Source organism: Oryctolagus cuniculus, chromosome 17 (genome assembly GCF_051225735.1).
Source record: "Oryctolagus cuniculus isolate XC-2025 breed Fujian yellow rabbit chromosome 17, ASM5122573v1, whole genome shotgun sequence".
Lineage (NCBI taxonomy): Eukaryota > Metazoa > Chordata > Mammalia > Lagomorpha > Leporidae > Oryctolagus > Oryctolagus cuniculus.
In genome coordinates, this window is record NC_142883.1 from 23,625,459 (window position 1) to 23,650,275 (window position 24,817).

Here is a 24,817-nt window from a genome sequence, read left to right on the forward strand (position 1 = left end):
ACCAGACATGCGCGGGAGAGCTGCACGGTGAGGTCCACGCGACGTGTTCACAAGCCAGCAGATGCACACAGAGCACCAAGACGTGCATGTCTGTGCCCAGGGGATGTGCACGCATGTGTGCACACAGACGTGCAAGCACACAGACAGTGCCCCGTCCCCAGGGGGGAGTCCCCCAACAGCTGTGCGGGCTGGTCCCAGCCTCGGTGAAGGGGAGAGGGGCTCATTGACTGTACGGTAAGTCTGGCTCCTCCCCTGCCAGAGGAGTGGACTTTTACAGCGGGCTGGAGAGCAAGTCACCGAACAGCCTCGGGTGACAGCTGGACAAGCGGAGCCCAGACAGTGGTGACCTGGCCCCAAACACAGGGAGCAGGACCAGGACCCAGAGCCCCTTCTTGCCAGTGCTGTGACCAGGGGCCTCGGAGGTGTGTTAGCCTGGGCTCCCTGAGGGCTCAGGCTGGGGAGGGGACGGCAGCCAGTGGACAGGAAGTCCCAAGAGCGCCATCTTTTCCAAGGTGATGTCCACCTTCCACAGCCCAGAGGTCCCCTTGTCCTGAACCGGCCACAAGCCCTTCTCCTGAAAGACCCAGTCCAGAGTGGCCAGGGGGGTTTGTCCACAGTCGCACAGGGCAAGCGGCCCAGCCAGGGCTGGCCTGCCCTCCTGCAGCATCAGGCCCGGGCAGGAGGGGCCGGGCCGGGCCCCGGGCGGGGCAGGCCAGGCGGGCGTACCTTCAGGCTGCAGTGCACGGCCGACTCGGGCGGGTACACGATGAAGTGGCGCAGGGTGAAGCCGAAGCCATCCTGCAGACTCTTGCGTAGCAGCAGCGTCCTCGGCCCCTGCCAGGGCGGGGGGCGCCCAGGCGAGCACCCATCTCGTGGGCCCAGGGGCAGCTGTGGGGCACAGGGAGACAGGGTTGACGGAGCCCCCGCGGCTGGTATGCGGGCTCTGTGCTGGGCCTCCTGCAGCCAAGGACCTGGAAGGACTGTCTTGCGTTCCACGGCCCCCTGGCCTGCCCAGACCTCCTCCCGGCCCCTCCCTTCCGCTCCCACCCCCATCATCCCAATGGCTTCTTCCTTCTTTCCTTCTCCCTCAGTGACGCCTTTGCCTCCTGGGAAACAAATTGTCAACAGTGAATTCAGGGCAGCAAATGTTCGCTGAGCACCTACTGTGTGCAGAGCCCCGGGCACACAGCCGTTCCACCCAGGAAGTGCACATTCACACACTCACGCAAACACACGGAAGCTCGCACACCCACAAGGGTGCACAGAGTGTGCAGACAGAACACTCCACCAACACACAGCCAAGTGCAAGTGCAAATGTGTGAGCACACACACACACCGACGGAGACCCGCGCGGCACATCTTCACAGCCCTGCACACACACGGCACACAGGGACACCCAGATGTGCACAGACACACCAGTCCACACGCACACACCCCAGCAGCAGCTGCAGGAACACACGGGGAACCAAGCGACATCAGACAACTTAAGAGACTTCCTGCGGCTCCGGAGCGCAGCTCAGAGGCCCTGCTGGTTCACCGGAAAGGGTGGGGGGACTCTCTGGCCTCTGTCCGACCTGCCCAGATACTTGGGATTCCCCAAGATGACATGGCAGAGGGTGTCTGAAGACCAAGGCTGGAGGGGGCGGGGCACAGGCAGGAGGTAGAAGTGGGTGACTTCGGGTCTCCTTCTCGGACTCCAAGGGAAGTGGGTGACAAAAAGGCATCCGGGAGACTGCAAACTCAGGGACTCCAACCCACAGCATCCACAGCCTAATCAATCTGCTGCCCTAAGCCAGGCCCGTCACCTGCGCCTGCACGGCCCTGGGCACCCTCCACTGCTCCCTGGCACCAGGCAGGAGCTTCAGCTGAGGGGCTGGGCCCCAGTTGTGGGGTGAGGAGCTCCCACTCCACAGTTAAGTCCCCTCTCCCCCCTCTAACGGCTGGAGACAGTTCAACGACATTTGCCATTCAGCCTGTGTGGCCAGCCTCCCGCTCGCACATGTGGAGGAGGGGGAGCCGCACGCGTGCCCGGCCCCGTGCTAGGGACCCGGCCCCGGGCTGGGAGGCGGGCTGCAGTGCGCAGGCTTGGGGGAGGACCCAGAAGATTCAACAAAAATGTGACAGAGGCACTCAGCTGGCTTCCTGCAGCTCCCAGGGCCAGGTGGGAGACGGGCGGAGAAGCTCCAGGCTAGGGAGTCTGTTGCAATCACACAGTCAGGCTGTGAGTTCCCCATTCCTGGAAGGGTCCAGCTACAACTGGCTATCCCCAGGCTGGGGCTCAGCAGGCAGGAGATCAGTGCCCACCCCAGACCCCCTGCTCATTCCGCTTAGAGCCACAGCCCGGCCTCTTCTGCAGAGCCGCTGCTGGCCCACAGGGCTCTGGGGAGCCCACAGGAGAGAATTCTCCTGGAATTCTGCTGAGGACAGAAATCCCCCTGGATTTCCTATCACTGCTGACCTGGCAAGGAACTGATCAGGGGGACAAGAGGGCCTGGGGGACCCCCACCGCCCTCCCCTACCAGAAGCCCCTGCTGTGTGCTGTGTGCCCCCCCCCCCCGCATGCCCCACACCCCACACCCCCCTGCCCACCCGCGCCCCGGGCTCAAAGCCGAGGCTGTTTGCAGGGCCCATTGTTTTGCTGCTGTCCTGGATTAAGGTTTAAGCCACCAGCTGCCCCAGTGATGAGAAGTGGCTGGGACAGGTCCCCGCATGTCCCTCACCTCTCCCCCTGCACACATCCTGCCTGGAGCTGCCAGCTGCCTGGGGGCACCATTCCTGCAGGTCCCGCCTGGAATCCCAGGGGGCAGTGGGCAGGCCTTCCTCCCCCAGGTCCCCTCCCCACCAGAGCCCAGCAGCCTTATCTCTGCCTCTCCCTTTCCTCTGTTCCTTCCTCGCAGCCCCCTCCCCCACCCCTCTTAACCAGGCTCCTGGGAGTGTCAGTAACCCCCCCCCCCCCCAGCTGCTGCAACCCTGGTTGAAGAGGAGATACCACAGTCCCATCTACAGCCACAGCAGCCAACCCTCTTGCAGGAAGTCCTCCCTGAAGTTTAACCCTAATCCTTCATGCTTTCATAGGCCCCATCTTTCCTCTCCCACCCTCTCACTCAGGACAACACAAGGTCTTGCTGTCTTCATGAGGGGAGGAGGAACTGACAGGTGCAGAGACAGTCAGTGATGGGGACCAGAAAGGTGATGACACCGAGGAGAGTCCAACTCCCGCACGCACACACACCCGCTCTGCCTCTGTGATGGGGGCACAGACACGAGGGCAGGGCCTGGGACGAGGTCGGGGGCACAGGGACATTGCTGACGCTGCTGATTAAACTCTCCTGGCCCACAACTACTCCCTCCGCCCCTCGGGGAAGGAAGTGACATCGAGAAATGCCAGCCGAGGGTGGGAGAAGGGCACACAGCCCTGGGGCCACGCGGGAGGCACCGTGCACACGTGGATGGGGGACTGGCCGCACCAGGAACTGGAACCCAAAAGGCCTGCTCCTCCCCCAGGGGGCATGCAGAGGTCAGCGCGGGCAGCACAGCACTCAGGCCCGGCATGGCTCCCACTGCCAGCCTGTAGACCCGCACATCAGAAACACTGCCTGACCCCATGGCGGGGCTGTGGGTCCTCACCCCGAGGCCCCCCACTACCTGCTGGGGCGCATTCTGCTACCTCAGCCTCTTTGCCCACTAAGAGAGGTGTCCAGCTTGTGCCCAGGAGCAGGTGGAAGACACCCAGCCCTCCATTTTGCTCTCGCCTGCCTGGCTCTCACCCGGTACCTCTTCCAATCCAGGCTCTAGGGATTCTTAGGTGCCCCCTGTCTCCAAACGCTCTGGTCTCATCCATCCTTCCACTGCCTGTGACTGAGGGGCCTGTGCCCACTGGAAGCCACGAATCCAGCGGGGGCGCCACCCAGGACCCCTGGATAAGCTCCGAGCCACAAATCCTGCACCCTCACCCTCACTCTGGTCTCTCCTGTCCCAACTCAGTTTCCACTCCAAGGACAGTAGTTCCGGAATGCAAGGTTCACACAGCTCCACAGGCCCACAGCCCCCACCCTCACCCCCGGCGCTCACCCTGGCCGGGCGCGGCCCCGGTGTGCGGCGGTCCCGGTGGCTGAGGTAGGGCAGCCAGAGGCAGCGGGGCTCCGGGGCGCTGCAGTCCACGCCGACGGCGCGCTCCCAGCGCCAGCCCTCGGCCCCCGCGCGCTCCACGCGCCACACGGCGCTGCCCACGAGCGCCGCGGCCAGCGGCGGCCCCGGGGTCCGGCCACCGCCCCGGCTCCAGTGCGCACCGGGCCTGGCTTCCGGAGCGGGGCGCGCCGCGCGGGGGCCCGTAGCAGCTGCTCGGCGCCCGGTGGGCGGCGTCCTGAGCCCCCCAGGAGGCAGGCGGTCCCCGGCGGTCCCCGCCCGCCCCCCGGGGCCGCGGGCCGCGGCCCCAGAGGCCCCGAGGGGACGGACGGCCCGTGCGGACGACGGCAGGACGGCTGGAGCGGCTCGCGCCTGCCGCGCCTCCCGGCTGAAGGCGCCGGAGTCAGACTCGCAGGCGAGTCGCGCAGGGCAGACGCCTCCCCCTCCGGGGCGGCCCCTGTCCAAGGCCGCCCACATCCCACACACTCACCCCACACACGCTAGGGGCACTGTCCGGCCCCCGCACAAGCGCACAGCGCACAGTTGTGAGCTCGTGCTCCCCGAAACACTCACACACCCTACCTGCCGCACACCTGTGCCCCTCCCCCGCCTGCTGCTCACAACCCAGGACAACCCAACGACGCGCGCGCGGGCGCCACAGGTCCCGCACATCCAAGCGCACACGAGGCGCACCCTACTCTGTCAGCCCACACACACAGCCAACCCCGCAGAGGCACACTGTTGCCCACGGCCTTCCCGGTGCTACACACACACACACACACACACAGACCCCGCCCAGCAGCCCCAGGCTGCCCAGCACACAGCACAGGGACACTCAGCAGCCCTCCCCACTGGGAACCTCACGCCCCCCACCACTCCCATGGGGAAGCATGGCTGACCCTCCTTCCCAGGACACCTGCTGTTAGCTCGACCCAGAGGGGGCATCTCCAGGCAGGCCCCTAGCCCCCTGCAGCATAGGAGCAAGCAGGAAACCCCCTGTTGGTGCTGGACCCTGCCCCCTTCCCACTGTGGGCCCCCCTCCCCCGGGCGGGGGGAGAGGTGACTACAGAGAAGGAAACTGAGGCAGAGAGCACCAGCTTGCTAGGGCAGCACCAGCACCGGGACTCCAACCCCCGGGGCCCCTCCTCCCAACCTCAGGCCATGTCCCCAAACCCCAGCCAGCAACGCAGCGGGCAGCTCCCATCCAACCCTGCTCCAGATCTAGAGTCCTGAGATCTGGGCCTCTTCCGAGCAGTGACCAGCAGGGAGAACCAGCAGAAGGGTCAGCTCCCACTTGCTTTTCTCCCCCATCCCGTTCCCCTACTTGTCGCTACCACTGACCGCCGGGGGAGGTGCTTGGTCTCAGAGAGGAGCTGAGGGGCCTAGGGGACTAGGAGGGAAGGGAGAAGATGAAGGAGGGGTGGGGGAGCAAAGGGATAGGAGACTGGGGGCACAGAGGTGGACGGGGAGAGAGGACCCCGGAGGTGGCCAGGATGGAGAGGAGAAGGGAGAGAGGAGGAAGGGTGAGGGCGAGGTGCGGGGCGGCCCCTGGTCAGCCAGGGAGTGGTTTTGTTCTCCCGTTTCCTGTTTGCAGCTTGCTGGGCCCCCTGTGCAGGAGCTGGACCCCCGCCCCCTCCCTGGCGGAAGCCGGATGGGAAGAGCAAGGCTGCCTCCCGCGCTGAGTCAGGAGGGCGCAGGCCGAGTGCGGGAAAGGGCCCAGGGCCGGAGCCAGGGGACCGTGGTCAGGGGTAGGGCACGGCTGTCTGCTGGGCAAACCCTACAGAGCAGAAATCTAAGGGTCCGGGTGGGACCCCTCCTGCCCTCGCGGGCCCTGTGCCTCCCAGTGCGGGCTCGCCAGAGGCCAGAGTGTCACAATCAGCTGGAAGCATGCAGCCAGCCTCAGCCACGTCAGTGCCTGCGGCCCCAGGCCCAAGCCACAGGCTCCACGTCTGACCTGCTCTGCTCGCGGGCGAGTCCTTCCGGCTGCCTGCAAGCCCATTTCCTGGATCCGAGGGAAGGGAGCCACTCTCCCCTCTCCTGCCTGCCCCGTGGAGCTCTCGTGGCCAACAGGTGCTGCCCGGGGGCCTGCTCAGGAGTCCACAGCGCTGGAAAGTGCCCAGGGTCCTGGGGGCTGCAGGCAGAGCAGAGGTGGAGAGGCAGCCTGGGGTCTCGGTTTCCAGGGTCGCAGGAACCTTGGAAAGGGATCAGTCACATATGCTGTCCATGTCCTGCCCTTTAACCAGGCTGGGCAGCAAAGGACACCACCCCCACCCCACCTCTGCCACCCCCAGAGGCCACAGCCACCTCCTGAGCAAACTCATACCTTCCCCACCCTCTACCTTCACCCCAGCCGCCTCTCCTGGGACTTCAGGAGCTAGGTGCACACAGTAGGGCCTCAGAGGCTGTACATGGTGTGAACAAATGGTCATCTGAGCCTGGGGGGCCTGGGGAGTCTCCCGTCTCCCTCCTCATTTCCTCTGGGAAAGGAATGTGGGGTGGGCCCCAGAAGGCCGTGGGGGAGGGGGCCCAGGGCTGGGAAATACCAGGCGTTGCTGAGATTCTATTCCAAGCCTTCCTGCCCAGTGTGAGTCCTCCCCCTACACCCTGCCCCGCTTCCTCCCCGTGTCAGGAATTACCCCACTGAGCAGCCCCTCCCACCCCCTCTAGCTTGAGCACTTCCCTGGGGAGGGACTGGGCAGCTGCACACACCTCCCCCACCCCAGGACATCCAGGCCTCCCCGTCACCCTTCTCTGCCTGACAGCACCCTCGCCCTGGGACCTGGATACCCAGGGACTGTTTTTCATGTTGCAGAAACAGCCTCAGCGAGGACAGTGACAGGTTCAAGGCTTCACTTTCACCAAGCGGGGACCCTGTACGGCCCAGGGTTCGGTGACCCTCTTGTTTACACCATCAGCAGCCACATCCTGAGGACTTGCTGCGGCCCAGGAGCTGGGACACCTGGGAGAACAAGGTCAGCGCAGACCCGATCCTTGGGGTGCTTGCAGGTCCCAGCTCCTCGGCCCGCGGGGGTCCCCAGCTTCAGACCAGGCTGCCTGCACCTCCCTCAGGGGAGACCCCCTCCTAGCAGGGAGCCCTGACTCCTTCTCTCTGGAGTGTCAGTCTGCAGCGGCCACAGCCAGGGACTGGGGAAGGGAGGGGAGCATCCTGGGGCCCAAGGTCAGGGGTAGGAGAAAGAGGGAAACCACAGCTCTGCAGGGCGTGCGGCTCAGGAAGGGAGAGACAGGGGCTCAGGGTCGATGCTGCCTGCCTTTCCTTCCTCTGGCTTGCTCAGCTGCAGGCCCCGAACCACAAGGTGGCAAAGCCCCCACCCCAAGAAAATCATCTAGCATTTATGAAATTCCTCCTGGTCCCCCACACCCTCAACCAAACACCAACCCATCGCTATCCCACAACCTCACACACAGACAGGGCAAATCCCACGGCCCATGCCTTCCACCCTGGGCATGAGGGCAATGCGTACCCAACGCCCGCCCCTGCCTCCCACCCTCTGACCCCTGCCCCAGTCTCCTCGCTCAAGGGCTCCTGTCCCGTCGGCCGCCCCCACCCCTTGGCCCCATTCGGATGCCTGGTTCCCAGCGCTGCTGGTGCGAGAGAGCCACCTGACATGCCCCAGCAGGCCAGGTTGATGAGCCGGCCAGGCAAGCCGTGGCTCCCAGAACCCTCGGCGCGTACACAGCCCGCGTCACTGGTGACCTAGGACCTTGCACCCAGTCTGGTCTGGCCTGGCCTGATGGCAGGCGGTGATTCAGAAGTTCTCCCTGGACCCCGTGCACTCCCCCTCCAGGTCCGCTCCTGCGCTGGGTTGGGAGGGTGCTGACACTCAGGTCCTTCTCTCTCAAGTAGGCTGGAACCAGGGAAGACAGGATGGAGGAAGCGCGTGCCAAGCCGGACGCCACCCTGCCATCTGCGGAGGGGCACACACGGTCCCAAACAGCACAGGGCCCCCGGCGTCTCCCAGGGGCAGTACAGCCCAGGGGCCGAGACCTGAGGTCTGCGGTGGTCTGGAGTCAGGTCTCCTGGGTTCGAGTCCAGTCTTTCTCGTTTTCCAGCTGCGAGGCCTCGAGCAAGTTACTCAACCTGCTTGAGCCTGGGTTCCCCACCACGGAACTGGGAATGACACTGCCTTCTGTCTTGGGAGGATTCAGTCGGTCTTAGCACAGGCCCAGCGCACATGGTAGGGGTTTAAGAAGCGCAGACCGCTTCGATTGCCTTGTGGATAGTGACACTCACACACAGTCATGCAGCAACACGCAAGCACAGACCCCGGCAAGCTCATTCCCACGGGCATCCCCCCGCCTCTCCGCACCAGCCCAGGGTGCTGCGGGCGCCCAGTGGTCAGGAGCTGTCCCTTCCAGAGCAGAACGGTGGCAAGCCCAGAACAGGGGCTCATGGGACCTGTGGGAGTGGGGGAGGGTGGGCAACAAGAGACCCCCGGATGAGGCCTGCTTCTAGCAGACAAGCAGCGTGGCAAAGGTGCCAGGCTGGCAGGGTGTCTGCCCAGCGGGACAGCCAGTGCCCTCCACGGGGCCCCCGAGAGAGGGAGAAGATTGTCTCTCCTCCTGCTGGGAATGAGCACTTGCGGAAAAGGGTGAGTCTGCAGCGGCCACAAAGTAAACACCAGGGCCAGGGGCCCAGGCAACCACGGGCTGGCGCGGCGCGGGGCCGGCACAGACCCCCTCCAGCCCTGGCCTGCTCCACCCAGCAGCCCCTGGCCTGTCTCGATGCAGGCCCTGCAGGATCCATTCTGCTCTCTGGACCTGTCTGAGAACTCCCCGGTGGGAAATGCCTGTGCCTCCTCCATCAGACTGGGAGCCCGCTGTGAGCCACGGCTTTGAGCCCCATGCAGGCATGGCCTGTGTCTTTCCCCGGATTGGCCAGATTGGAGACTGCTCCAAGATACAGCTTGAGTCTCCCCCGAAGGACAACATCTGTTGAATATTCACAAATGGATTCGCTTTGATCACCGCAGGCTCTCAAAAATTTATCTGTGTGGGGACCAGCATCGTGTGGTTCAAGTCCGGGCAGCCCCGCTTCCCACCCAGCTCCCAGCTGGTGCACCTGAGAAGGCAGTAGCGGATGTTGGCCTGAGTACCTGGGCCTCTGCCACCCACTTGGGAGGCCTGGATGGAGCTTCTGGTTCCTGGCTTCAGCCTGGCCCAGCCCTGGCTGTTGTGGGCATTTGGAGAGTGAACCAGCAGATGAAAGATCTCTCGCTCTCGCTCTGCCCTTCAAAATATGTAAATGAACCTTTAAAAAAAATTATGGGTAGAGGGCAAGGATGCAGATAAAGGGGAATAAACGGTGCGGCTGTGGGAGACAGTGACAGTGTGACGGCTCCTCCACAAGCTTGCGCTCAGACCCACGTGGGATACGGAGTCCACTCAGGACAGGGAGCAGGGACCTGCACAGACACTGGTGCACGGATGCTCACAGCAACGTCATTCAAAAGGGCCAAGAGGTGGACACCACCCAAGCGTCCGTCCCCAGGTTACAGCCGAACAAAACGCGGCATGTACACACGCCAGAGGGGCAGCATTACCTGGATGGTAGGATTATTTGGCCCTGCCAAGGGATGGAATTCTGCACGGATGGATTCTGAAGACATTGTGCCGAGTAAAATAAGCCAGAGACACAAAGGGACCTTCACACGGGGCACCTAGATTCATAGACAGAAGGTAGAATGGTGACTGCTAGGGACTGGGGCAAGGGGGGACTGGGAACCTATTATTATTTTAAACAGATTTGACTTTCTCAAAGGTCTAAAAGGAGTCTCTTTTTTTTTCCTCTTAAGATTTATTTATTTATTTGAAAGGCAGACATAGAGAGAGGGAGAAACAGAGAGATCTAGCCTCTGATTCACTCCCTCAGTGGCCACAACAGCCGGGGCTGAGCCAGGCTGAAGCCAGAAGCCAGGAACTCCATCCGGGTCTCCCACAAGGGTGGCAGGGCTCCAAGTACTTGGGCCATCATCGCTGCCTTCCCAGGTGGGAAGTGGAGCAGCCAGGACTTGAACCAGCACTCTGACATGGCATGCCTGTGTCCCAAGTGGCGGCTTAGCCTGCTGTGCCACAGCGCCGGCCCCAGAAGCTATTATTTAAAGGCTACAGAATTGTAGTTTGGAACAATGAAAAAGTCGTAGAGATAGATTGTGGTGATGTTTCCGCACCAGTGAGAATACACTCAATGCCACTGAACGGTTGTAAAATGGTAAATATTATACTATATATTTTTTATCAAAAGAAACAAAAAAACAGGAAAAAGTCAGAATTCTTGCCAAAGAGAAAACTGCCGAGGGAGCAGGCTCTGGGGCAGAGGTAGGATGCTGGGCCGCCCGCCCCCCGCACGGATCAGAGCGCCTCGGGTCAAGTCCCGCCTCCAGCTTCCTGCTGAGGGACACCCAGGGGGGCAGCAGGTGATGGCTCAAGGACTTGGGCCCCTGCCACCCCTGGGACAACAGAGGGAGTTCCAGGCTCCCGGCTTTGGCCTGGCCCAGCTCTGGCTCCTGTGAGCATTTGAGAGATGAACCAGCAAATGAAGAGGTCTCGAGGTCTCTCTCTCTCTCTCTCTCTCTCTCTCTCTCTCTCTCTCTCTCTCACATTCAGATGAATAAACAAATAAAAATGTAGGCTGGCACCGCGGCTCACTAGGCTAATCCTCCACCTAGCGGCGCCGGCACACCGGGTTCTAGTCCCGCTTGGGGTGCCAGATTCTGTCCCGGTTGCCCCTCTTCCAGGCCAGCTCTCTGCTGTGGCCCGGGAGTGCAGTGGAGGATGGCCCAAGTCCTTGGGCCCTGCACCCCATGGGAGACCAGGAGAAGCACCTGGCTCCTGCCTTCGGATCAGTGCGGTGCGCCGGCCACAGTGCGCCAGCCGTGGCGGCCATTGGAGTGTGAACCAACGGCAAAAGGAAGACCTTTCTCTCTGTCTCTCTCTCTCTCACTATCCACTCTGCCTATCAAAAAAAATAATAAAAAAATAAAAATGTAGAAGATGGAGCCACAGAATGGGTCTTCCCCTGGCAGCCGGGAGCAGGCTCTGCCCGAGGACTCCCCACTGCACACCACACGGCGGGAGCACAAGGCTGCCAAAGAGGAGGAACCGTGTGCTAGGAGGTCCCTGCCTTCAGGGGCTGGGCCAGTGCGCATGCAAATGCTCCCAAGACCCTGCCACACTCCAGGGTCCCGCCACACACCAGGGTCCCGCCACACGCCAGGGTCCCACCACACACCAGGGTCCCGCCACACGCCAGGGTCCCACCACACACCAGGGTCCCGCCACACGCCAGGGTCCCGCTGCACGCCAGGGTCCCGCCACATGCCAGGGTCCTGCCACACGCCAAGGTGGCACAGCCTTGGAAGAGCTTTCCTGGCGGAAGCCTGACTCAGCGTGGGGTTCCTGCCCCACGACTCAACCCTCTGGAACACACACATCTGTTCCAACCCCCCCCCCCCCACCATGATTACACACCCGCTGTAGCTTACACACTCAAGGGTGTGCACACAGAGATCCCTGTGCCTGCACACTCAGGGGCGCAGTGTCTCGCAGGCAGCAGAGCCCCCTGCTGGCCCAGCTTGGCATGCCTTAGCTCCCTTACGGCCCACAGGGGCCGGCGGTCCTCAGTCCCTCAACACTGTCCCCTCATTGTGATGTCCAGGCCCCCTTGTCATCCACTACGGAAGAGAGGGGTCCCCTGCAGAAGGACAAGCCAGCAAGGTGCCTGGGAGTCCCCTTTGTGTCAAGGAGTACCGGAGGGAGGCCGGCCCCTTTGAGACCAGGCCACGGGGCAGTCACTCTGGAGGCCAAGCCCACCTGCAGTGACTCCTGTCCCAAGTTCCACGCCCATCTGGGACAGGTCATTTCAGAGGAAACTGGGGAAAAGTTGGGGGTCCATCACCCATGGTCCCTTCCTCCGTAAGTCCTTCCTGTTGTCTGACCACCCAGGCAGAGACAGCAGGTGCACCCACTGGCTGCTTTCTGGGGACAGAAAGCTGAGAAGCGGAGGCCACACCCCCTCCCCGGGCAGGTCTCAGCAGACTCCGAAAGTCTCCCCCAGGGCACTCGGGACTTCCTGCAGGGAGGGAGGGACGCTCAGCCCCACCCCTGAAACCACCACCCCCTCACCCCAGCCCTGCTCAACCTGCCCAGGTTACCCCTGCCTTCCCCCTCACTAGCGGCCCTGCCTGTGAACTGAACCCCTCCCTGACCCGGCCTGTGATGCCCCAGACAGGCTGGTGGCTCTGCAGGGACAAAGAGCGTCCCCCGGGCTCCTGGCCCTGAGGGAGCTGGGACGGTTTCAGGGCTGGGCTCTGTGGTCAGAGAGGACAGACGTGTCACCTTGGACCCCACACCCGGGGGCACAAGAGCCAGACAGAAATGAATGCTTCCCCAGCACTGTCTCCTCGTCCAGCCGCAGAGCAGCCCTGGAAATAGAGGGGCCCGGCGAGGTGGGGAACGCCGGGCTCAGGCCCAGGGCGGGGACAGGAGGCTGGTGAGACAGCGAACACCTCCTCCGCATCTGCGAGGCCGGCCTTGGGTGCGCGGCCAAGACACAGCCGGGGCGCCTGCTCCCGTACTGCAACGCCTGGGTTTGAGTTGCTGCTTCTGCTTCTGCTTCCAGCTTCCTGCTACCGCACACCGCGGGAGGCAGCAGCGAGCTCAAGCACTTGAATCCAGGCCAGGCGTGTGGGAGACCCGCATCGAGGTCCTGGCTCCAGCCTGGGTTCGGGGAGTGAACCAGCAGGTGGGCGAGCTCTGTCTCTCTGATTTTTTTTTTTTTTTTTTTTGACAGGCAGAGTGGACAGTGAGAGAGAGAGACAGAGAGAAAAATCTTCCTTTTGCCGTTGGTTCACCCTCCAATGGCCGCCACAGCCGGCGCACTGCGGCCGGCGCACCGCGCTGATCCGATGGCAGGAGCCAGGAGCCAGGTGCTTTTCCTGGTCTCCCATGGGGTGCAGGGCCCAAGCACTTGGGCCATCCTCCACTGCACTCCCGGGCCATAGCAGAGAGCTGGCCTGGAAGAGGGACAACCAGGGCAGAATCCGGTGCCCTGACCGGGACTAGAACCCGGTGTGCCGGCACCGCAAGGCGGAGGATTAGCCTAGTGAGCCGCAGCGCCGGCCCTCTGTCTCTCTGATTTTCAGATACATTTTAATTAATGAATTAAGTTTCGAAAACTTCTTCAAAGACAGTTGCTATGGGAAAAAGCCCCCCTTGGCCCTGGTCCATTTCTGGCCACGTGACCCTCATGGTCATACAGATTTTCTTCTTCCTTCAGCTACAAAACGAAGACAAAGACAGAGCCTGACTAAGTCGTTGAGAATGGGTTCTGGGAACCGATCCGCAGAAGATGCTGCCCGCCCCAGCCCTGCATCCCGCCATCTGCTTCCTAACCCTCTTCATCACACCCACCGCGTCGCTCCCAGCTGCGGTCACCGCTCTGGCCCCTGCCAGTCCTGATGGATTGTTTTAATATAATGACTGTGGGGCCCTGTGGGACATGCCCCTGGCCTCCACACCCGGTACACCCTCCTCCTCTGTGCTCCGGCCGCCCTGGCCTCCTTCCAGCCCCCAGCCCCCGTGAGGACCAGGCACCCCTCCAGCCTCCGGTCCTTTGCACATGCTGTTTCTGGAATGTTGTTCTCTCTTGCCCGGCTCCCTCCTGCCTCACCAACCCACACCCTAATTAACTCCCCCGCACTCTGTGGCTCCCAGCCAAAATGTCAGCTCCCCAGACCTGGCTCCTGTGGCCCCAGACTAGATCCGGTTCCTGTGCGTCCTCTGGTCCGTGTCCACAGCTTTACGAGGCTACTGCGCCCGACCTCTGTGGCCTTGCCCAAGTCCCGGGAGGCCAGGACGGCGTCTGCTTCACAGGCAGCTGCAGTGCCTGGCTCCCCACACGGCACCCGGCACAGGGTGTGAGCCTAGCACATGGATCCTGAGGGCTGAGAAGGAATGAGCCCCTCCTGAGAGGTGGGGGGAGGGGGGTCCCACTTGGGGCAGGGCCACTTCAGATCTTTGTCCTCGGTGGGAACCCAATCCAGAGAGTGGGAGCGCTGGCACGAGCGACAGAAAGGGCACTGCCTCAGTCCGGCTCTCGTCCCAGCGGGCCAGGCTCCCACACCAGCCCTCCTCGGGGTTCTACTCGGCTTCCCCACCAACTCCACCAGTCGCCTCTCCCCACCCCCATCTTCCCTTGACTGGTCCCTTAGTGGCCAGAAGCTTCCCGAACTCACACGCTGAGGCCAGGGTCCCACTGCCGCCTTCAGCTCCGGGGTCAAGGCCAGGTGGGGCTGCCCGTCCGCCTGCATCGCTCCGGCTCTGAGCACCCCCCACCCCACCGAGCACCTCCCTACTGCCCCCTCCCCCTCTCTGGGGTCTCAGTTCCCTCCAGGGGGCTCGGCCTAGAGCAGGCAGCTGGGACATCTGTGGATTCCAGAGAGATTGGTCGAGGACGAAGATGGGGAGGAGGGGAGGGGGAAAGAGGAGACAGGAGAGGGGGTGGGAGACCGTGGAGGGGCCGCCAGACGTGAGAAACGCCAAGTATGTGAAGTACGCCAGCCCCTGAGCTATGAATAGTGCGGCCCGCCTGGCAGCCCAGGTCCCGGCCCCTCCCGCCCCTCCCATGCCAGCTCCGCCCAGGGCGGGGAGGGGGGAGCCCGGAGCAGGTCTGGGCCACGAGGGCACACTTTTGGGGCAGAGGTTGAGCAGCAGAAATGAAGGGGTATTGTCAGGCAAATGAGATGCAAATAAAGAGCAGGGGGTCACTGTGATTGGTGGATCCCTGCCGGTCTGGGTCTGGGAACTTGGGCAAAATGAGCGCTCAGCCAGTGCGCACAGCGCCTGCCTCCCAACACGTCCACCTCCGGCCACCGCCTGTCCCAAGCCTGAAGGTCCCTCCTGGGCATCCCATGGCCATGACATGCTGCCAAGGCCTGGTGACGCTCTGTGTCCCATACACCCTGTCCCCATCACCCCACTGCCAAGTCACCAGGCCTCCTTGGTCCGACAGGCAGCTGGGCGCCTGGGAAATCACAACAGCCCAGTCCCTGCCTCCACACCCTCACCAGTGACCACAACAGGACGCATACTGGGCTGAGGGCAGTGACACCAAGCAGAGAGGAGTCCAAGGGGCCAGGAATCCAGCCCCGGCCGCGCAGCCCTGGTCACACCCTGTCCCCCAAGCCTCGGTCTCCTTGGCTGTAGAAGGGGAGCTGAGCAAATGGCACACAGGAGCTGTTCAGAAACTCTCGAGTCCAGCAGGCCAGGCCACAAGGATTTTTTAAAATTAATAAAAGCAGGGCCAGCGCTGTGGCATAGAGGGTAAAGCCACTGCCTGCAGCACCGGCATCCCATGTGGGTGCCGGTTCAAGTCCTGGCTGCTCTGCTTCCGATCACGCTCTTTGCTGATGGCCTGGGAAAGTAGTAGAAGATGGCCCAAGTGCTTGGGGCTCTGCACCCACATGGGAGACCCAGAGGAAGCTCCTGGATCTTGGCTTCAGATTGGCCCAGCTCTGGCTGTTGCAGCCATCTGGGGAGTGAACCAGCAGGTGGAAACTCTCTCTGTTTCTCTCTCTCTCTCTAACTCTGCCTCTCAAATAAAGAAATATTTATTAAAAATAAAAAAAATTAATAAAAGCAATCCCTGATTTTATAAGGATCAAATATGCGGACATGCAACAAATAAAGGAGCTGTAGAGCATAGTGAGTAAAAGTTCCCAAACAAGATCCAGAGGGACCTGGTTTGAATCCCAGCCTGGTCCTACTTCCGACCAGTTGGTTACTAACCTCTCTGGGCTTCTGTTTCCGCATTCACAAAATAAAGATGGGCATAGGCATTTAGCACAGTGGTTAAGATGCTGCTTGTGGGGGCCGGCGCTGTGCCGTAGTAGACTGAGCCTCCGCCTGCAGCCCAGCATCCATATGGGTGCCGGTTCGAGTCCCGGCTGCTCCTCTTCCCATCCTGCTCTTTGCTGTGGCCTGGGAACACAGTAGAAGATGGCCCCAGTCCGTGGGCCCCTGCACCTGTGTGGGAGACCCAGAAGAAGCTCCTGGCTCCTGGCTTCGGATCAGCCCAGTTCTGGCCGTTGTGGCCATCTGGAGAGTGAACCAACATATGAAAGACCTCTCTCTCTCTCTCTCTCTCTCTCTCTCTCTCTCTCTCTCCTTCTCCCTTTCTGTAACTCTGCCTTTCAAATAAATAAACCTTTTTTAAAAAAACATGCTGCTCGGGATGCCCACATCCCATGTCATTCCTGCTAATGTGCATCCTGGGCGGAAGCACACGTCCTCACCACACACGCGGGAAACCTGGACTGAGTTCCTGGCTACTGGTTACGGCCTGGACCCGTCCTGGCTGCTGCAGGCCTCTGGGCAGTGAACCAGCGGATGGGAGATTTCTGTCTCTGTCTCCCTGCCTTCCAGACAAATAACATAAACACAAAAAAATAGATATGACCCATTGCTCATGGAGTTGTCTTGCAGATTACAGAGAAAGCACAGGGCATCTGGCACTGCCGGGCTCAGGAACGCGAGCAGCGACCAGCAGCCTTGTGCTCACTGTGGTCCTCGCGACGCAGTGCCCAGTACCACGGGAGCATTCGTTCATCAGCGAACAGGACCCGGCCTACAGCTGGAGCCAGGGCAGAGAACAAAGTCCTGTCCCCCGGGCCTGGAGGAGGCAGTCCCCACACATTAGGAAGTTTGGTGGATGGAGGCTTCGTGGAGGAGGTTTGATCAGGGCACTGAATGACAAATAGGAGTTTCAGGGATGGACAAGGCAAGGAAGGTCTTTCCGGACAAGGGGGAGAGATGACAGGACCCTTCCAGAAGGAGGAAGAGGGTGCATGTTCCAGGCCCACCCTGGCCTCTTCATCTCCAGCTTCCTCCCTCACCGCCTCCACAGCTTGGCACAGGCCATGGCTCCACGGCAAGGAAGGCAGCATGTCGGGTCCTGCCATGGCCGAGCACTGGGCTGCACCACGGGGCAACCTCCTCTCCCTCTGTTGTTTTTTATTATTATTTTATTTTTTTGACAGGCAGAGTGGACAGTGAGAGAGAGAGACAGAGAGAAAGACCTTCCTTTGCCTCCAATGGCCGCCATGGCCAGCGCGCTGCGACCAGCGCACTGCGCTGATCCGATGGCAGGAGCCAGGTGCTTCTCCTGGTCTCCCATGGGGTGCAGGACCCAAGCACTTGGGCCATCCTCCACTGCACTCCCTGGCCACAGCAGAGAGCTGGCCTGGAAGAGGGGCAACCGGGACAGAATCTGGCACCCCAACCGGGACTAGAACCTGGTGTGCTGGCGCCGCAGGCGGAGGATTAGCCTAGTGAGCCGTGGCACTGGCCCTCTCCCTCTATTTTTAAATCAGCTCTCTATATGTGTGTGTGTGTGTGTGTGTATACATATATACGTGTGTGTGTGTGTGTGTGTATACACATACATATAAATTTGAAAGGCAGAGATACAGAGAGACAAGCAGAGATCTCCCATCCACTGGTTCACTCCTCACATGCCCGCAGCAGCGACAGGCTGAAGCATCTGAACTCCATCCAGGCCCCCACACGGGCAGCAGGAACCCAAGTAACAGAGCCACCACCACTGCCTCCCGGGGTACACGTCAGTAGGCAGCTGGGATCGGAAGCAGAGGCAGGACTCGAACCCGGGCCCTCCGATATGAGGATGGACTGCTGCACCACGTGCCTGCTCTGCTCTGTCCATCTGCTCTCAGTCCAGCCGTCACAGACCCCAGGGGCGGCCAGGCGGTCCCACCCCACTTTGCCCACACCCCTGCGCGTCCCCCCTCCTGGAGCACCCTTCTCTCCTTTCTCCCCTGTCCCAAGCCTCGGCCAGCCTCGCCTCCTCACGAAGCCTTCTGCCCCGCAGAGCTGGGGCCCGAGCCAAGGCACAGAGGAGCAGAACCGGAACTCTACGTCTGCCACCAGCCATGCCTGCCCTCACCTTCCTCCACGGCGCAGCCCTTCCCCAAGTTGGGGTGGGGGGATCAGGTCAGGGAATATTGCGGTGACCACGAGGGCAGGCTCAGGATTCGCAAAAGCCAGCTTTGGGTTGGGACGCTGGGTGACGGTGGGGAGGTCACCCTCTCATAGTCACAGTCTCGCTTCTGTAGGGACACACCTACCTCACGACAGCCCTTGCACATTGCTCCAAAAACAAACAAACAAAAACCATTGTGCAAAAGAATCCTCAACCCAGAGTGGGCATTTAGCATAGCATCCCGCCTCAGAGGACCTGGGTTCGAAGCCTGGCTCTGGCTCCTGACCCTGCTAATGCAGACCCTAGGAGGCAGTGGTGACGGCCACAGTAACTGATTGGGTTCCTGCCACCACCTGCGAGACCTGGATTGCGTGCCCGGCTCCTGGTCTTGGCCCCAGTCCTACCCTGGCCATTGTGGACCTCACGTGAACCAACAGATGAGAGCTAGTGCTCGCTCGCCCTCCTTGCCTTGCAAAGACATAAAGATAAAATAAATGAAAGTGACAGCCGTTTGTATGTTGATATCCTTGCCCAGGAATGAGCCGCACTGGCCAGAAGCGCCAATGCGAGCCTCAGGAACCACGTGTATCAGGTCTCGGTGGAGACCTGTCTGGCTTTGGCAGGGGGAGAAGCAGACGAGGAACCCCTTGAGGGGTTGAGCGCTGTGTCTTGTCATCCAGAGAGCAAGAGCCACAGAGAGCGCAAGAAACCATCGCCCACGGAACAGGGCCACTTTGCATTCAGATCTGGCCACGGCCCAATTTTCCCAAGCACAGAGCCGCCTGTGCTGCCACGGGCTGACATTAGGGAGCCAGCAGGGGGAGGCTGCATGCCAGCCAGGCCTGGGAACATCCCCAGTGCCCCCAGGCCATACCTGGGCGCTCCGATAAGGCTGTCCCTCAGCACTGGGGAGCCACTGGAGGAGGGGAGGCCCCGTGGGAAAGCAAGGGGGCTGTTGGTCTCCCCTCAGCAGCCCCAGCCTTGCACGGCCCCCATTTCCTGCCGCCCACCCTCCCCTCTTACAGACACTCCCCTTCTCCCGGGCTCTGGGCCCACCCTCAGCTGTGCCCCACCCCCACCAGGTGCTACAGGGTGGAGGGGGCATCGTGCCAAGGCTTCATTAGAGCTAATGAGAGCTCAGCTCTGCAGATGCCAGGGCAAGATACGGGGGAGGACCCGAGTCGCCCGCAGCCCCCTTCACAGCTTCGGGGCTTCGGCTCCCCGCACCCCCATGTAGGGGATGACCCCAGGGCCACACGTCCGGGAGAAGGAGAGGGAGACTGATTTTTCCCAAGTGCGGAGCAGGTCAGGTTGCCCAGTCGAGACCAGCGTGGGCAGGGCTGTCACCTGGGCTGCCAAAGGCTTTCGTCCAGCCCCGCCCCCCAGCCCCCTGCCCACTTGGGTCTTGGGAAGCCACCATCAGAAACCCACTCCTTGCTCTCCCTCTCCTGGACTCACAGCGGGTCAGAGCTGGAGGGGCCTCGCCCTGCTGCTCTCTCCCCCCCCCCCAGCCTGCCCCCCTCCCGTCCCGCTCCATCCCCTCGGCCTGGCCTTTCTCTGGGCCTCAGCTCCCGCAGGAGTCACGTGGGAGACAGGGGCGGGAATGATCTCTAGTACCCTCTCCCCCTCCCTCTCCTGCAGAAGGATCCAGAGTTTCTGCACACCGACAACCAGAGGGGCGGAGGGTTCCTCTCGGCCCCCACCTCGCAGCCTTTTGGGGACTGGAAAGGCCCCGGATGGCCACACCGGCACACCACCCTGCTCCCCTGGGCGCTTGGCCCGGGGGCCTTCTGCGGACGAACGCTGCCTCCCCTGCAGCGAGCCCACTGGGCCCCAGGACACCTCACGGCCGCCCTCCCACCCAGCTCACACGTGGTCCGGGCCCGCCACATTCCTGGACCCAGCCCACGAGGCTGCGGGTGTGCGTCCAGCCCTGGGGCCCTGGCTTGTGGGTCCGAGTCATCCCCAGCCCCGCCTGGCTGTCTCCTCCCAGGGGTTCATGCTGAGCTCTGAAAGGGTCACTTCAAAGCGGACTCACCCTCGAGGGCCCGGCCAGGCCCAGGGCCGGCTCCTGGGCCAGATTCCTGGCAGCTGGGGACAAAGGCCCCACTGTTCCCCGACCCCCGGACGCCCCCAAATGCACTGGCATAAGAAGTCTTTCTTTCCCCAGTTCCGCTCTGTCCAGGCCCGGGCTCCCTGCCACGGGGAGTAGCCCTGACTCCTCCTCCAGGAGACACTGCGGGGTAGGGGGACGGGTCTAGTTTCCCTCCCCTCTGCTCCCACATACTCGAACCCCTTGGGAACTCCAGATGACGAGGCAGCCTTGGGGCCAGCTTCAGATCCTCTCTGTCCTTCAGCCACCAAGCCCATCCCAGCTTGCAATGGCCCCCAGCATAGGAAGCACACCCATCCTTCCACACCTCCTCCAGGCAGCCCTCGAGACTACCTCTCCTCCTCAAGGGAGACTCCCAGCCCAGACCAGAGCAGGTGCCCCAGATGTTCCCAGGAGGCTGAGCTCCTGTGTCCTCTGCCCAGCCCCTGCGATTCTAGCCACAGAGCACTGACCCGCGCCAGCCCCTCAGCCAGGGCCTCCCTTTTCTCCAGTCCCCTTCACTGTCCCACCTGGGCCTAGCAGCTCCAGCGACGGCCGCCCCCTGCCCCCCCGCCAGGGGCAGCTCCTTTCCTCTCTGGGATGGTCAGGGTTCTTTGCATGGAAGCCCGAAGTCCCCCTTTGGAGCCAGCAGTTGGCGTTTGTTTAGCAATAGCTAAGCTCCCGAGCCCCAGCCTCCTCCCCTGGGGGACCTCGCCTGCGCCCCCCAGCACGGCTCGGGGCACTAGAGGTGCAGTGAAGTAACTCGTCCAGTCCGGCCCAAATCCAGCCTCAGCAGGCTAAAGATGATGGAGGTTGGGGGCAGGGGCGCTCCTGCCTTCCAGGGACTGAGTGGGTCCTGCCAGGCCCCAGACTTGTGCGTCCATAACCAGCTCATCTACATTAGAGGGTGGACCACGTCTCCGACAGAGTCCTCCTCCCCTAGCCAGCCCCCATCCAGCCTGTCCCAGCACATGGGCGGTGGCCTGGGGACACGGCTGACTGATGCTAATTCACACCAAGAAATGGGGAGCAGAGGGGTGAGAGGCGACCAGGTCACCCGCCCGGGGCCCCGGGGGTTGATGAGGTTGGAGGAGCTGTCCCGTCCCCTGGGCCTCAGGGTCAGGACTCGCGCTGGCGGGAAACCCAGCTCCCTTCTCACGAGAAATGGAAAAAGGGTCTTTGACAGGCTCTGCCCCAAACCGGTTCCTGCCCACCCCCCAGGTTGAAAAGGACGAAATTGGGGCCAACGTTGTGGCACTGCATCCCGCACAACAGTGTTCACTGGAGTCCCGGCTGCTCTGCCCACCCCCCCCAGCTCCCTGACGGTGCGCCTGGGAAGCAGCACGAGACGGCGGGGTCCTGTGGGTTTGCCATATACAGTCCCATCCTTCAGCCAATCAACAAATGCCCTGAATACTGGCTGCGTGCCGGGCCCTATAAGCATCAAAACAGACATGACACCTGTAAGGCTGCTTGGGACGGGGCCGAGAGCAGTGGTCAGCTCCTCAGCTGTGTGTCCACAGGAAGCCACGCACTCGCTTTGGGCCAGTTTCATCTGTCAAATGGGACGATGGTGAAGAACCCACCTGCACTTAGCAGTTTTCTCTCGCTCACCTGACATGTCGACTGGCCACCACGGTGCCAGGGACGGAGCCGGGCACTGGGCACCCCGGGGAGGCTGGGGAGGGGCCCCTCCCTGCCTCGTACCTCGCAGACATTCATGGCGAGCTGTCAGTGCCAGGCACCAAGCTGGTCGCTGGGGACATGGGGATGAACAGGACGCATTGTCCACTGTCCCTGTTCCTCCCTGCCAGCCCCCCTGTGGGCCCAGAACCCTGCACAGAGGGGCCTGCGAGGATAGCACCACACAGACAAGGGATGGCCTGGGAGTCCAGGGGCCCCAAAGACGCGGGTTCTTGTCCCCCTCTCACATCAGGCTGCCAGTGCAGCAGGGGGCGTTGCACAAGATGTCCCTGTGGGCTCTGACAGGTGATGAACTCATGCCACCCCACAGGGCTTTAAGCTCCCCACTAAGACCCGCCCAGCGTCATCCCAGCCTCATGCCCACTGAGGCAGCGGGGGCGGGCACGGCACCTGGTACACACTGGCACTGCCCTGCTGACCAGCTGGCACGCCGTCACAGGGCACGGGGGCTCTGATCTAAGGGCGGGTTGTTTGAAGGGAGCAGGGCCGGGAGATGCTAGGGAAAGGCAGCGCCAGCTCCACAGGCCTATTCACTCGCCGCTCTCTCTGGGAGAGTGACAGAGCAGGATCATTCAAACCCGGCTTTGTCCAAATCCCTGACCAAGCCAATCTCTCACCTTTGAACCCCTGCAGCCACAGAGCAGGGCTGATGCGCACTTGGACAGGAAGCACCAGTAAAGTGAGCGCGGCCCAAGGGCTGTGGGCAGGCACAAGCGTTGCAGGAGGCTGGACGAGGCAGCGAGCTGACCCCCCCACACACACACTCCGCTCCTGGATGGCTCTGCTCCCACCCCTGTCCCCGCAGAAACACAAGCAACCAAACTGCAGTCCAGCAAGAGGGCGAGCGCTCGCTGATGGGGTGCGAGCATGGCCTGACCCAGGCTGCGGCTCCTACTCTGCTCTGCCAGCTGCCAGCCTGAGCCTCTGTGTCCTCAGCCGTGCGATGGGACAGCAGTGCCTCCCACCTTGTGGTGCTGCTGTAAGGGTTAAATGATGTCACTTATAGAAGTGGTTTAGCGTAATTGCTACCTAGATCTTAACTATCAGCTCTACTATGTTTTCAAGATTTCTTTATTTCGTTATTTGAAAAGCAGAGCAACAGGGACAGAGGGAGAGAGAGAGAGAAGGAGAGAGAAACTTCCAGTTCACTCCCCAAATGGCCACAACAGCCAGGGCGCTGGGCCAGGTCGAAGCCAGGAACTCCAGTGGGTCTCCCACATGGGTGACAGCGGCCCAAGCACTTAGGCCATTTTCCACTGCCTTTGCAGGCACAACAGCAAAGGTGATGATCTCCTTCCTGCAAAGGCCCCTGCCCAGTGCTGCAGGCCAGCCGTGAAGCCGCAGCTCAGGGACCTGTCCTGGGGAGTCCCCCCCCACATCTGACTGCACTGCCTCACACTCTGGCTTCTCTCATGCCCCTGCTTCGCAGTCTCTCTTAGCCTCGCATGTTAACAGGTCCTAGAATCCCTACAGCGCAGGAGGAAGCAAGCCGTCAGCCACTCCTGCACCGCCTGGCCCCAATCCCCACTGGACCAAGAATGCTGCACCCCTCCCTGGTGAGCTCAGGGTGGGCCTGAGAAGGGGACACAGAACGGTCCCCATGCAGGCTGCCCACACACAAGGCTATTCCCCAGGTCCACTCCCTCTGCTGTGCCTGTCACCCAGGGTGTCACCAACCCACCTTTCTAACAATTTTCCCTCCCAAACGTCCTCTCCTGCCTTGACTACAATCAGGAGGCGCAGGTTCTGCCTGGGCACTCACTGCCACGCTCAGACCCTCTCTGTAAAGTGGGACGCAAACACCTGCCCTGGGCACTCGTGGGGCTTGAGCCCTCGAACACAGCACTGCACACAGGGGATTCACTCTTCTTCACTCCCAGGAGGAAGGCAGGGCCTCCCACACAAGACGTCAGGGTTCCCAGCCACCTTGGGGCTGACCCAGGCTCTCCGTGGGCGAGTGGGAGCAGCAGCTGGGCTGGGGCCCTGCTGTGTTTGGAGGGGAAATGACTGGTTACATAATGGAGATTCAAATCGCATGCTGATGAGCACAGCTCCCCTGAGCTGGTCACTTTGGAGAAAGGGGCGGCTGCCCTGGCAGAGGGTGGGATCAAAAGCCATCCACCCCCAGCTAGGGCGAGGGTCAGGGTGGAGACAGTGAGGGGAGGGATGAAGGCTATGTGCTGTTGATGGGGGCTGCATCTGAGGGACTCCGGCTTAATGACCTCCGCCCCCACCCCCTGTCCGTCCTGAATTTCAAGTTTATAATTGGGAAACACACTTGGGCTGAAGGGAGAGGGCAGCGATGCAGGAGGAGGGAGGACTGGGCACATCTGGCTCCTGGAAAGCTTGCGAAGTCCGGAACCCCAGCTCACGCACAGGGGAAGGCTGGGGAAAAGGGGCTCGCCTTGAGGGCTTCGGCCAGAGAGGAGGAAGAAGCCACAGCCTGGGCTTGGACCCAGCCGGGACCCCAGGGGACATCTCGAACAAACTCACAAAAGTGTCGGGCTGAGGGCGCTCACCCCTCCAACTCCAGTGGCCAACTGCGTGTGCTGGGGCCTGACCACAGGACCGGCCCCCAGGCTCCTTGGGGGGGTTGGGGGCCAGGAGGCCCTCCCTGGCCTCAGCAGCTGGCAGATGAAAGAACCCAAGCAAAGCAGCCCAGCGCTGAGTAATGGCCCTGGCACCTCGCGCCCAGACCCACCCACAGCCAGCCCCAGGCGGCACTGGTGAGGGCAGCCACGCCTGCAGGGCCGGGGGGTCCCGGGCCTGGGTCTCTGCCCCAGGACCTGGGGCCTGTGGGCCCGAGCCTGGGGGGCGGTGGAGCGCCCCAACCCGGCAGGAGGCAGGCGCGGCGCGGGGAAGGGGCGTCCAGTCGCCCGCCC

General features: G+C 62.2%; 1 protein-coding gene across 6 annotated transcripts in view; it reads right to left on the reverse strand.

The window, feature by feature from the left end:
* The window catches only part of ARHGAP23 (Rho GTPase activating protein 23), an 80,406-nt gene that overhangs the window by 46,213 nt on the left and 9,376 nt on the right, over positions 1–24,817 (reverse strand). For 2 of the 6 annotated variants that reach the window (XM_070060766.2, XM_051825628.3), the window contains exon 2: positions 727–888. In XM_070060766.2, the coding sequence (XP_069916867.2) occupies positions 727–888 (162 nt within the window). Of the gene's footprint in view, positions 1–726; positions 889–4,071; positions 4,930–24,817 lie in introns of those variants that run through there. The other 4 variants (XR_016224027.1, XM_089317849.1, XM_070060764.2 and 1 more) reach the window with 4 other exon arrangements.